This window comes from Balaenoptera acutorostrata, chromosome 1, assembly GCF_949987535.1.
Source record: "Balaenoptera acutorostrata chromosome 1, mBalAcu1.1, whole genome shotgun sequence".
Taxonomy (NCBI): Eukaryota; Metazoa; Chordata; class Mammalia; order Artiodactyla; family Balaenopteridae; genus Balaenoptera; species Balaenoptera acutorostrata.
The window spans coordinates 179,580,626-179,594,292 of NC_080064.1; the positions used below are offsets into that span (position 1 = coordinate 179,580,626).

Consider the following 13,667-nt stretch of genomic DNA (forward strand, 5'->3'; position numbering starts at 1 on the left):
AGTGACAGTCCCGCAAAGACCTGAAGGAGGTGTAGAAGCCAGCCCCGCAGGTATCAGCGGAGTATGAAATCCTGAACAAGCGTGCCTGGTGTGCCCAAGGGCAGACAGGTGCCCTCTGGGGCTGGTGGGGAACCAGCAAGGGAAAGAGTGGGAGAAGATGAGGTCAGAGCAGGAACGGGTGGCCAGACTATGGAGACCACTGGGAGGCTCTGAACTGTATTCTGAGCGAGATAAAAAGCAAGCTGAGGATTTTAAATCAAGGACTTACATTGTTGTGAACAGAACAGGAGGACAAGGGCAGAAGCTAGGGGACCTGCGAGGAGGTGGAAGATCAACAGTGGTTTAGACTGTGAAGGCAGTGGAAGGAGTGCTGGAAGCAGCTAAATCCTGGAACTGCTGTGAAGGCAGAGCCAACACAACCACTCGTGGAACTGACGTGTGGTACGAAGAAAGGAGGAGTGAAGGATAATCCAGGCTCAGGGTCTGCGCACCCAGAAGGACGGTGTCGCCATTACCTAAAATGATGAAGGAGGAGGGAGGGGACAGTGTGAGGAGGAGAAGCGGGAGCTGAATTGTGGACAGGTTCTGTTTGCGAGTCTATTACACAGCCAGGTGGAGAGGCAGAGTGGAGCGCTGGATACGGGAGTCTGTCCTTCAGAGGAGCGGCCTGGGCTAAGCATCTAAGTTGGGATGGTTAACACAGGATGGAGTTTCATGTCATGGGCCTGAATGAGATCACCAAGAGAGTGAGGATAACCAGAGAAGAGAATGTGTCCAAAGAGCATGCCCTGGGGTAGGCTGGCATCTAGAGGTCAGGGCGAAGGGCAAAGAGACCTGAAAGGACCCGCAAAGGAGCCTGAGAAGGGACAGGGAGCCCGAGAGGGCGGAAGCCGAGTAAGGAAAAGGTTTCAGCCTTGTGGAGTGTCGTGAGACCATCAGCGACGCGCAGGAATGGAGGGGCTGTATCAAGAGCAGCCGGTAGAGGGCCCGGCACGTAGTAGGTCTCCACGTTTGTTGAATGCCTACATGGCAATCTTCTTGTCTGGTGTTCCTTACTACATTCCCTCTAGAATCTAAATTTTTATTGCAAAGAGGAATATTTTGCACAATGCTTAATGTACAGTTAGTAATCAAGCACTAAACTCAAAACCTGTTTTTCTTCACCTTAAAATTAATCGTGGCTTAACCAGGAGAAAGTACCGGGTTTTAAAAACGGATTTAAATTGTCAGCCAAATTCCCACTACTGATAACCTAACTACTACCCTGCCGACGGCCAGCCAGCACTCCTGTCCCACTGCCACGCTGACTCTGTGGGGGAGCTTTCAGGTCTTTCTCTGTCGATGTGTCATGGTAACTGCCCAAGCGGTACAAAATCTCAGACTGATATGGTTAGAAACCGACGTTGCGTGGGGGGTATATTTAAAGTAATAAATTCAGCTGTGTGATCTTGGGCAAACTGATCCATGAACAGAGTCTATGAACAGCTCCCGGAAAAGGTGAGAGGCTAAGGACACTGCTTCTCTTTTCCACACCCACTCTCTGAAATCCTAGGAACACTAAAAACATTGAAAATTAAGTACTGAAGTACTATTTTTTCCGCAAGTATAAAGCTTTGTTACCCATAACTTCTTATTTCCTCAAACAACTGCCTGGTACGGAGCCTGAGCTTCCCTCCCGAGTCAGGACCCACACAGTGCCCTGCCTGCACTTGCCTTTCTGTTCACGTTCATTGTATATCGTGGCTGGTGGTGTCCAGTCTGATCCTTTGGGGGCTGTCCGAATCTTGAGGGCACAGATGCTGTCTCTTTATCTTTGAATCCTGCTCAGCACCTGACACAGGGCTTGGTACATACGGGACCTTCATGGGCTTTTAGTAGGACCTGATAGCACACCAAACTTACGTCAACCTGAGCTGTGTTCAGCAACTTGTATAATCAATGTGTGTTGCTACTTATGCTTGATTTTCAGAAAAGGGTACAATTTCATTATTCTACTGGATTAGGTTACTACACTTGCATTCATTTTGTGTCTACTGTGTTCTGATGTTAGGATTTTATGATGTGAAATTACATAAGTAATCTCTGTGATTCCAATACGTAGGCTTTTTATAAGGAAGAATAAAAGGTAAACGATATATATATATTATGTATATATATTATTAGTGAGCAATTGAAGAGTATTCTTAAGAAATACTATTTGAAGGATAAAGGTAAAATCATATTTGATTCCTTTTTCTAAATCAAGGTTTTTAAGTAGGGGATACTCTTTGTTCGAACACACATTTTCAATGTCAAGTTTTGCTCTTTCCGCTCTATTCTATAGTATTCTTAAATTCTCATTTTGTTCTTTTGTTTTTCTTTCTTTTCCTTAAGGGAACAGACTTTATGTCTTCCTTGATCTTTTTCTTCCAACTTCTGTAAAAGAGCACGTCTAATGAAATGTCATAAAACCATTTTGGAAAATCACTGTAGAGACTAAAGAAAACAACGAATCTTCTTTGTTAATTCCTAGAGGACAGAAAACACCACAAGATGTTGGTACTGACCTGCGGACAAATTTGGACGTTATTTTGCTTATTATACCAGTTGACGTGCCCCTCCTGGCGTGTGCAAATGCCCCCGTTTCATGCGAGGGGGAAGCGGGCGGCCCGTTGTAGGCAGCGCCGCGGCGCTCGCGGAGCTGCTCCCCATGGAAGGTGCTGCGGCTGGAGCTGCCCCTGGGGAAGCGGGTTCGGTCAGGGGTGGTGGTGCTGATACTGTGAGCAGATGGGGAAGCAGCAGGCACCCGCTGGGTCGTACTGCTGGGACACATTAACACGTATCTCTCAGAATAATGACAGAGAAAGGTTTCACTCATGCTAAAAACCAGAAGAAAATTGCCATGGCCACTTTTATTCGGCCCTATTCTATTCTTTCCGGTTACAGATGTGATGCACGGGTTGACTGTAATTACTGTTCTCACCGGAGACGGATGACATTTCAGATGCAAACTAAACGCCTTTTATAAAAATTTAGTTACTAACGATTAAGAAATTACTGAAACGGGGATACAAAGATAAACACACTTCGGTATCAGGAATGCCAAACAAGGGGCACTGCATGCAATTTTTTTTTTTTTTAACTATTCTCTTAAACCATTCAGCAATGTAGAACACATATTTTACTGTTTATCAAAAAGCCTTTGAATTGAAGGCTCATTTCCTATTGATAATTTCGGCCTCAGTGGTAGCAAATGCTACAGGACACCACCAATGTGATTAACAAATCTAACTAGCAAACATTTTCCTGAATTTGAGAAATCTCAACATACAGAAATACCAGAAAAATAGTCATTGAACTTTATAACTGAAAGGGCTCTTCATGATCATCTGTTTCATCACTGACAGGAAAACTAAAAGTTCTTCTTAAGAACAAGTGACTGGCCAGAGCCGAGAAGATTAACCAGGTCTCAACCCCCAGTCTCGTGGGGTTTTGTTTGTTTTTAAACCATAAAAACTCAATTTAACTGAATGATAAATTTGGCAACAACCCTCTACTTTATGGAGGGATTTAAAACAAAATCCTTGAAGAAAATTCCTCCAGTAAGTGATTTTAAATTGTAAGCAACATTTCTGATAACTGCTAGGGGATGTAGTAAGTTTATGTTACAATTCAACTTCACCTCTGCCACAAACACTGAATCTTCAAAAAGCTCGTAATGTGATAGCTATCTTGTATTTTTGTATGGTGCGACATTTTTTAAAACTCTTAACGACAAACAAAATGAGATGCAACCAGCATGTTACCCGGGTCTGTAAGCTTCAGAGCTGTCTTTAATGGTCGGCAGTGTAACTTTAATAGGATGACCAGAAGCGGACATGGACTTCTGGTGGCGGGGTCGTGCTGAGGGGACAGCGGAAGCCACGGCAGAGCCTGCAGAAGATATGCTGCTCGCGGACATCTCCGTGAGGCTTTCAACATAAGACAGTTGAGAAGACCGTGAAATGTAAAAAAGAAGAAAAACTGCAGTTTACTAAAATTTAGGAACTAGATTTTTAAAAGTCTAAATTGACTAATACCTTTCATGACTGAAACACTTAGAAATCAACATTAGTGGCATTATTACTGACTAACAACAATATTCTTGTCAAAAGTGTACAGGGTGAATTTACCACCACCTTCCATGGAAAAGATCTCATACACTCTTGTTCTATATATGTGAATCTGAAAAGTATGACATTATTTTTATGGATAAAATGATTATAATTAGAGACAGTTTTCACTTTCCAGCAATCACAGTTGGGTGTGATGTGTTGCTGTGGTTCATTGTCCGCCATTCAGTAAGCATTCATAATTGTAGCAAAAATCCTATCTCTGGAAACATCATCAAAACACTTTTAGTTCATGTCTTTAATCAATAGGCTAAACTGTTATAGACTAAAGGAGCTGCAGATTAGGATTTAGTACAGGAAAAAGAGTAAGTTAGAAATCAATTCCCAACAACCTTTCTAGCCTAAAGGATCTTAGGTCCAAGGAAGATTCATTTACCTTTCTATGCCTTATAATAACATGTACTTTACATGCCTATTAACTGAGAGGAAACAAGTGTAAGAATGGTCTGTCAAGTCTGCTGAAATGACTAGGGATGGAACTAAATGGAATTTTATTAGAATAGACTCCCCCTGTCCTTTTGTAATATACGGATGAGCAGTCCTTAACTCACGATGAAAAGAACTGAGATTTTTTAAATAATAAAATATGATTTATCATTATTTAAAATAAAATACTTTGAGAAGTGTATGGTTCTCAATGATCAGTTGAGATGGCCACATCTCTTTAGAGGAAGGCAAACAAAGCCTTCACTATTTGGATGTAACGATGACTTGATGGGGGGTGGGTGGGAAGGAAGAAGGTAAGAAGGAAGCAGCAAGGGTAGAAAAGAGTAAGATTCAAATAATGAAGATCAGATTAGGATGCTATGATAGGGTTTGCTATAGGGAATTATTTACTATCATATTTTATTCAGAAAAATCACAGGTTAAGACATTTATCTCCTGTTTTCCCTAAATATTTCTCCATTGCTCCATTCTGGTACAGATGAGGAGGTGCCTTAGTAAGAATGGTTGGTTGCAATCTAACTAGCTGTTTTGTGTTTCCTTTCCTCTTGACCCATTCAGCTACAGGAGTTTTACCCAGAGCACTAATGCAAAGCAATGACAAAGGTAGCCCTGCCTGTCACTGTGACAGTTACCTGCTGTCTTTTCCATTCTGCAATGCTGTGTATCGATCTGTGGTTCTTTCACAGACGTATGTATTCCTTCTTGCCATGCTGCCTCCAGGATACACATTGTTCTTTAAGAAGGAAAAGAAACACATTAAAATATTCTAACTGTATTTGTGGAAAATCAGAGAAGTGAATTTAAGCTGCAAATAACTGAAAAAAATCTGTGGTAGAATTTTAATTTATCAGAATCTTATATTAACAAGTTCTATCTCCCACCCCTCTCCCTTGTAGGAACAAAAGGCAAGGCATAGCAAGCATCGCACAGTTTTCTTAGCTTACTGTCCTACAGCAGTGGTGAACAGTTGCTTGGAAAAAGCTGGGTTTTATTCATGCCTTTGTAAGCTGGTGATAGTGAGAAGGCCAGGGGAGTGGCACAGGCAGCTTGAGGGGACTATGCATGAGAGACACCCCACACTACCATCACAAACAGGAAACCTGGGGCCCTGAAGATGGAAGGCCACCTGGAAGCCTGTGGGTGAACCTTCTGCACCTGCTTGGGAAAACCCCGCAGCCACTGGTGATGTTAAGAGACCAAAGCTCCAGGGTCACAGGCAGGCCCGGCTGAGGACACCAACACTGTGTGCAGTGCCACCCTGGGAATACTTCCGTCTTTTCAGCTACACAGATATACGGTGTTTTCTTTAAACTAATAAATCCCTAATTTTTGAACATTTAATTATTTCCTACTTTGCTCTTATAGACTACTGAGGAGCTTTAACTGGAAATTAAAAATTTAGAGGGAATTTTTGATAACTGGAGATTAAAAATTTAGAGGAGAGGACTTCCCTGGTGGTGCAGTGGTTAAGAATCCACCTGCCAATGCAGGGGACACAGGTTCGAGCCCTGGTCTGGGAAGATCCCACATGCCGCGGAGCAACTAAGCCCGTGCCCCGCAACTACTGAGCCTGCGCTCTAGAGCCCGCGAGCCGCAACTACTGAGCCTGTGTGCCACAACTACTGAAGCCCACGCGCCTAGAGCCTGTGCTCCGCAACTAGAGAAGCCACCGCAATGAGAAGCCCGCACACCACAACGAAGAGTAGCCCTCGCTCGCCGCAACTGGAGAAAGCCCACGTGTAGCAACGAAGACCCAACACAGCCAAAAATAAATGAATGAATGAATGAATAAATTTATTAAAAAAAAAATTTAGAGGAAAAATCCTAGAAATAAATAACAGAAAATAGGGAAAAATCCTGGAAAAGTGTAAAACCGCCAAGAGATTACTAGAAGTCTGTAAAATTATCCCATGGGCACCAAATGTAGCAATATAAGAATATTCACTTTTGATAATTTCACTGTTTTGGCTGAACTGTCACATGAGTAACCTAATTTTGAACAAATTCCTTGTCAGATCATGCTACCGTACATCCTTTAGAGACCTCTAAAACGTTTCTGGCTGTCTTCAGTAACACTACTTTCCTTCTCAAAGTGTGATGGGTGAACCGTTTCTCCTTCAAAACTGTGCCTTCCAGGTTTGTGATATTCACACGCTGCCTCCCTGGCCTTGTCCCTTTGATGGCAGTGACACTAATACTAAGTGGCTAAGAGAAGAATTTCTCTACCAGAATCTTTTGGCTTATGTTTTTTAAAAAGAAAGATAAGTGTGGCATAGTTAGTTTAAATTTAAACCAATGCCTTAGTTTTTATGCCTTTTTTAAATTAATAAATATGCTTTGAATACCCACTATGTGCATGATCACTAATGATTCTGAGGAAGCTAGTGTGTCAGTATGTAACAGGAGAACATAAATATGGGGAAACAACAGTGAACAATGCAAGGCAGCACATAGCTACGAGCTAAATAACGTGGTCCAGCAATCGGAAAGGCCAACAAGAGCACGAGGTAAATAACGTGGTCCAGCAATCGGAAAGGCCAACAAGATCACGAGGTAAACAACGTGGTCCAGCAATCGGAAAGGCCAACAAGATCACGAGGTAAACAACGTGGTCCAGCAATCGGAAAGGCCAACAAGATCACGAGCTAAATAACGTGGTCCAGCAATCGGAAAGGCCAACAAGATCACGAGGTAAACAACGTGGTCCAGCAATCGGAAAGGCCAACAAGATCACTTTGGAGTGTTCAGTCCCAGGAGGCTCCATCCAGGAGGCAGGACTTGAAATGATCTATAGAAATGGGATTTTCATAATGTGAAGGGGGAACTTTAAGCAAGAGCACTGCATAAAGACAGGGGTGGAAACAGCTGAGAATATTCATGGGAAAATAAGACCAAGTTGAGTTGAATGACAGCTAATCTAGCAGAGTAGCAGGAAATAGGGGATGGAATTCTTTCTTTCTGTTATATGGGGTGATGACACTCTGGAGACTGTCCTCTAGTTGATGTTTAGATAAGAGGAAATGATGACTTGTCTAAAAAACTACTTATAAAAAATGTATTAGATCTATTATAGTTAAATTATTTCCAAACCAGCTGGAATGTAAGTGGCTATATCCATTCATCCTTAAAGTGGTTATATACATCTAGTTCATAGACCAGAAGGTGATGATCAAATCACATATTTTTTAAAAAATATGGTTTCCATTAACTGTGTAAGACAATGTAGGTATTGGGGAGTTTAACCCATTTACAATTAAGGTCATGCTGGGTTTTCTGGTACCTTATTTCATGTTTCTATTTAAAGTGTTTTTATGTTTTCTCTCTCCTTTCCTACTTTCCATAAGCGAATTCAATTCCTTTTCTTCTGTTGGTTTAAAAGTTATACATTTTATTTTTGTCCTTATATTTCTTGCCCTTAAGTTCCTGAATTTATTTTTGCTTATCACTACAGTTGCCCCTCAGTATCCGCTGGGGATTGGCTCCAGGACCCCCTGCGGATTCCAAGATCTATGGAGGCTCAATTCCCTCATATAAAGTGGCTGAGTATAGTTGGCCCTCCGTATCCACAGGTCCCGTGTCTTCAGGTTCAACCAAACACGGATGGACAGTGAGGGCCAAATGTACTGATTTCTTACACTTACCCCTATCTTTCCTTCCAAGGAATATGCTTTTTCCTTTAATTTCTATCCCTATCCTCACTTCCTGGATATTATCCAGAATTTTGGTTCTGAATTTTCATTATTTTTTTTTCTTTTTTGTGTATGTTACCACATACATACTTTAATAAGTTAGTTGATTGCTTTCAATTCCCATATATTTTACAGCAAAACTCTAGATACCTTTCTCTTACTATAAGAGTACTTCCTCAAACAGTACAGTGTTTTCAAATGGGTCACTGTATCACAAGAGTTGAGGTACTTTATTCATAAGAATATGCTTATTGTACCTTTATGTTTAAATGACAGTTTGTGGGTATAAAATTCTGTGTTCAATGTGCTTCTCTTTTGATATTTTAAAATATATCTATTTTTTATACATTTATCTTCCTGCATCCATCTTACTGTTGAGAAATCAGATGTCAGTCTGCATCTTGTTCCTTTTAAGGTCACCTGCTGTCTCATTCTGGGACCTTTGAAGTTTTTCCTCTTTGCTTTTGGTATCCACATATCCCACTTTAATGAGCCCAGGAGTAGGTTTTCCTCCTTGCTTCTGTTTGCCTTTTTGAGACCTTTTAGTATGAAGTTTTCCATCTTTTTAAATTATTATTTCGTCTTCAAATATTTCCTCCCTTTCATTTTGCCGCTTTTCCTTTCTATACTCCTATTTCCTAAATGCCACTAATTCTTCTATCCTTTGTATATCTTAGTTTTCTTTTATATTTTCTCTTTATTCTTTGCTGCTGTCTTACAGGGGGATGTCTCAATCTATCTCCCAGCTCCCATTATATAATTTCTATAGTTTGCTGTTTTAAGTGGATAATGGGAGCTAACTCTATAAAGTAATTATTATTGTAGTCTGCCTTCATTGAACAGTTTATTTGTAAACATAAAATTAAATGCACCAATATAATATACTATCAAGTAAATATTACAAACATGAAAACTGAGGCAGGAAAGTTTAATGTACTGTTTTGTGGTAAGGTTAAATGTTATTTTAAGAATTCACACTTTTTGTTCTTAAACTGCATTTATTAGAAGCTTGGCCCCCTTTGCACGTTCTTTAAATGTATGATTCACTTCAGTATTTTTAAACTTGAAAAGAAAAGATAAAATTTTAAAAAAATCTTTAAACAAAAAAATTCTGACAACAAATAACTACAGCATATTGCAATATGCCAGAATATGTACTCACACTTGGAATAGTTGAAGACTTTTTCCTTTCTGGCCCTACAAGAGGGCTTGTAGTCATCTCACTTTTTGAACCAACTGTTGTGCTGCCAAGTTTACGAGCCACATCTTTGTCCCACTCCTCTTTCTGTTCACTTTCCACGCTGTTAGCCTGAGGCCTTTTGGTATATGATACGGCAGGGGGAATGGACGGACCAGCTGTAATTTTTTAAAAAGCGTAATTAGCTGAAAAGCAACTGACATATTTTCTTCTAACGAACAAAAACTCTGTATTAAAAATATCTTTATTTGCATACTTCACACTCTGAACGAAGATTAAACTGTTTGATTACAAAAATTAGGTCAGTCCCTGAAAACAGGATTATATTTATCACTCATTAATATAAACCTGTGATAACTGGGAATGATACAAGAACATAAACATGTGAACTGTATAATGCTTAACAAAAAATGCAAGTTTGGGCAGACTCAGTCTGCCTTTCCACATATTTGACTTTCCCCCACCATGATCACTAAAGCGTCGTTGCTTCTGATTTGCTGAGATGCTCCGCTGGACCTTCAGGTGAGCAGGGGACTGCAGAGTGCTGTTGTTCAAGTCACTGTTGGGCCGTGACCTCTGACACAAGTTTCCACTGGATAATGATTCACCACCTTCAAACTATAAGAAGAAAGACCACCAGCATTTTAAAATTTAAAAAAGTTCATAGAAACAATATGCACGCTTGATTTTTCTAATTTCTTCCAAGTCGTACAAGGAGTAATCAGAACTAAGAAAATTAAAAAGTTTGGATACAGAACTGCAAGTTGGCAAACAGGAAGGGAGAGAACTGGATAGAACATCGTTCCACAAGTACATGTCATCTTCTGTTATCTTGTACAAATGGCTTTGGGTCCTTCTGGGTCCAAATAATAGCTACCAATTATTGAATGGTTATTATATACTAGCCACCATGCTGAACTTTTTATATATGTTACTTTGTTTAATCATTACAACAAACCTATGATCTATTAACTTGCACTTTTTAGATGGAAAAACTGAGGTTAAGAGATTCAAGAGACATCTTTGGGATTCGAATTCAGGTATAGCTGAGATTCAAACTTAGGATGAAATCTAAAATTTTAACTTCATACACACACACAAACACACACACATTTTTTGTTTTGTTTTGCTTTCTCCACCACATTTACAGAACAAAATTTGGTTTATTGGCTCTGATCAAGAAATTGCATCTACTTAGAGCTAAGCATGGTGTACTGGGGATTGATACACTTTCCCTCTCTCTGTAACAAAGAAGTATTTTGTTGCCAACAAACTTCTGACTGAATCACTGGCAATTCTTATGGGAAATCTAAATTCATATGTGAAGTTGCTAATGATAAAGAGCAGAGAAATACTGATGATGAAAATTTTAATAGATAACAGCTAACACAGAGCACATAGTAGTGTGCCAGGAGCTGTTCTGAGGACTTGAGAAGTATTAATTCCTTTAAACACTCTCAGTGACCCTAAGAGATAGGTACTATTGTCATCCTCATTTTATAGATCAGGAAACTGAGGCACACAGAAATTAAGTAAATTGCCTAAGTCACACAGTTAGTTAGTGGCTGTGCTGGGGTGGGGGAGGGGTGGGAATTCAAACCCAGTGACCCTGGCTCCAAAGTTCAGGCTCTTACTACTTATAGTAGCTTCGTTCGTTTATATTCAATGCAATTCAAACTTCATGTTAATTCATGCACGGGCTGGGTTGTATGCTTATAAAATTCGTGTTTCCTTTATACTTAAATTAATAGGAAAATTAAAGATCTCAGGAGTGAAATCTAAAATCTAGGTAAAAACAGTTCAAAGACTTTAGAGATAACCATTTGTACTCTTTCCCATTTCTTAAAATTCTCTTGGCTTGGCTTCTTTGACGCCACTTTCCTAGCTATTAGCATCTCTACTGAAGATCCCTCTCCTCCGCTACAGTAGTACCTATCCTGGTAGGGTCATTGAGAGGATTAGATGAATTAATACATGTAAAGTCCTTAAAACAGTTCCTGGCACATTACTGTGTGGCCCTCTGATGATGAATCCCAAATTTATTAATGCTATTCAACTCATTCCCTTCAGATCCAGATCTTTATAGCCAAATGTCTACTGAACAGCTCCAACCAACAGGAATCTCAAATTCAACCACCCGGAACTGAACAAACCTCCCATCTTCCCCCTAAGGTTCACTCTTTTCCTATTTTGGCAAATACATCTTACAAAACCAGTCACCTATGCTAGAAATCTGAGAGTCTCTTATCCTTCATTTCCAACAGGTTATCAAATACTGTTAATTCAACCTCTTACATGTCTTGGCCTGTTGTGGGTGCGTGTCCCCTTATGTCCCTGAGTATCCTGTACATCCCCCTAATCAGAGCACGTTCCACACTGTACCACGCTGTGGACCGATTCTCTCCCCTCTAGACTGAGGGCTCCTTGAGAGCAGAGACCTTCTAATCTTTCTATTCCAGTACTTAGCATAGTTTCTGGTACAGAGTAGGTTCAATAAATGTCAGCTGAATGTACTGATTCACTAATAGTTACTATCTAATTATAAATAATTTCATCCTAGTCTACAAAATGCCTCCCACAGATGTCTAATTTTCAACCAACTGTCAAAGCTCTGGGCTGTTCTTGACTCTCGATTTATACCTTTATATTTGCTGTCCCAAAGGATCATCAAAGGTTCAATCACAATTGGCAGAGAGTGACTTCCTTACTCTCTCTCCCTATTATAGACCTCGACTGGCCCTGAGAATTTCCAATTGAACGTATCAAAACACTTGACACTCTACAAGGCAAAATATATCACCAAACAACCTTTTCCTGGGTTCCCACCTGTACATTTTGTTTTCAATGCTGTCACCTCCTTTTGTTTCAGTTGCTGTCTTTTCTGCCCACCCAAAATAACCGTGTTACCTCTGGCAGGGCCGTTGCACTTGGGCTGCCCGAGCCATTCTCAAAGACGTGACTGTGAACAGGGCCTCTCAGAGCTAAGCAAGGCTCTATGCCTGCTCTTTCAAAACAGAATCTCTCAGTATTCGGAAATAAGATTAGTTCACAACTCAGTAACTTGAATTTTGAATTCTGATAAATAAGAATGTTAGGGTCTTTGTATTATTTTTGATACAACCTAAAATATATTTGCTAACATTATATCTATACTTAGTTGTGACTTAGCTCAAGAAATAATTCACATTAATCTGAAAAGGTGATAAACTTACTTCAGGTGGTTTTCTACCTAGAAGAATATAAGTAGCCATGACTTCATCATATTTCTGATTTATTAAGGCATCATTTATCTCATCTCGTGCAAAACCCATGGTGACCATGATGTCTAGAAATAAAAAACAACAAAATGCAAATTTTCTGAAAATGGGTTTATTTTAGTAAAAAAACCAACAAAAATGGGCAAGTTTGCCCACATCAGATATGAAAACTAAATTCTGAAAATTTAAAGTGTAACTTTAATTATAAAACTTCTGGATTACTAATATACAGACACTGTGTAGTTACAGATACTGTACATCCCCAATTCTTCATGCAGAAATTATCTACATTGTGGGTTAATACATTCACAGGCTACTCCATTTCTCATTGCCCAGCACATCCTTGAGCTGAGTTCCTTTATCCAGCTAGACGTAGTATCTGTCTCTCTGTGACGCACACAGAACACCTTCTCTCTCTCTCAACACACCCTCAGCCACTCATGGAGTGGTTTCTCTCATCTCTTAACAATTTCTGCTTTACTCTTTGGAAGGCTTGAGTCCCACAGTTCTTCTGATCAGATTCCTAACACCCTACAATGCTTCTCCTCAGCCATTCTGCCTTCAAGCCAGACAGGAGATGACTCAACTGTGAGTTGTTGACGGCTTTGGGAATGAAGAGAGGGAAGCGGTTGGGAGTAGAGCACTGACTGGGTGTGGGAGGATGGACCCTGCTGAGATGGTGGGAAACAAAGGGGGAGCCAAAGTGTTCCTCCCTCTAACTCAGTGCCTCTACATTTTTGGTTAAAATACATGCTATGTTTTGCTGATATTTATCAGTCTGATCAGGGCTGATTCTTAAATCAGTCATTCCTCCTGTTAGGAATTGCTGAAAGAAAAGAATGAGGCTTATCTACATTATCTTAATTTTTATATCACTGTTGCCAACAACTGGTTTAGATTATAATATATGAGAACAAAATAAGGA

General features: G+C 40.1%; 1 protein-coding gene across 5 annotated transcripts in view; it reads right to left on the reverse strand.

Moving 5' to 3' along the window:
- Positions 1 to 13,667, reverse strand: part of MARK1 (microtubule affinity regulating kinase 1) — a 146,245-nt gene that overhangs the window by 9,472 nt on the left and 123,106 nt on the right. For 3 of the 5 annotated variants that reach the window (XM_057558467.1, XM_057558460.1, XM_007172063.3), the window contains 6 exons: positions 12,698 to 12,810; positions 9,950 to 10,103; positions 9,450 to 9,643; positions 5,231 to 5,331; positions 3,786 to 3,950; positions 2,547 to 2,801 (listed from right to left, as the gene is read on the reverse strand). In XM_057558467.1, the coding sequence (XP_057414450.1) occupies positions 2,547 to 2,801; positions 3,786 to 3,950; positions 5,231 to 5,331; positions 9,450 to 9,643; positions 9,950 to 10,103; positions 12,698 to 12,810 (982 nt within the window). The remainder of the gene's footprint in view (positions 1 to 2,546; positions 2,802 to 3,785; positions 3,951 to 5,230; positions 5,332 to 9,449; positions 9,644 to 9,949; positions 10,104 to 12,697; positions 12,811 to 13,667) is intronic. The other 2 variants (XM_057558471.1, XM_057558465.1) reach the window with 1 other exon arrangement.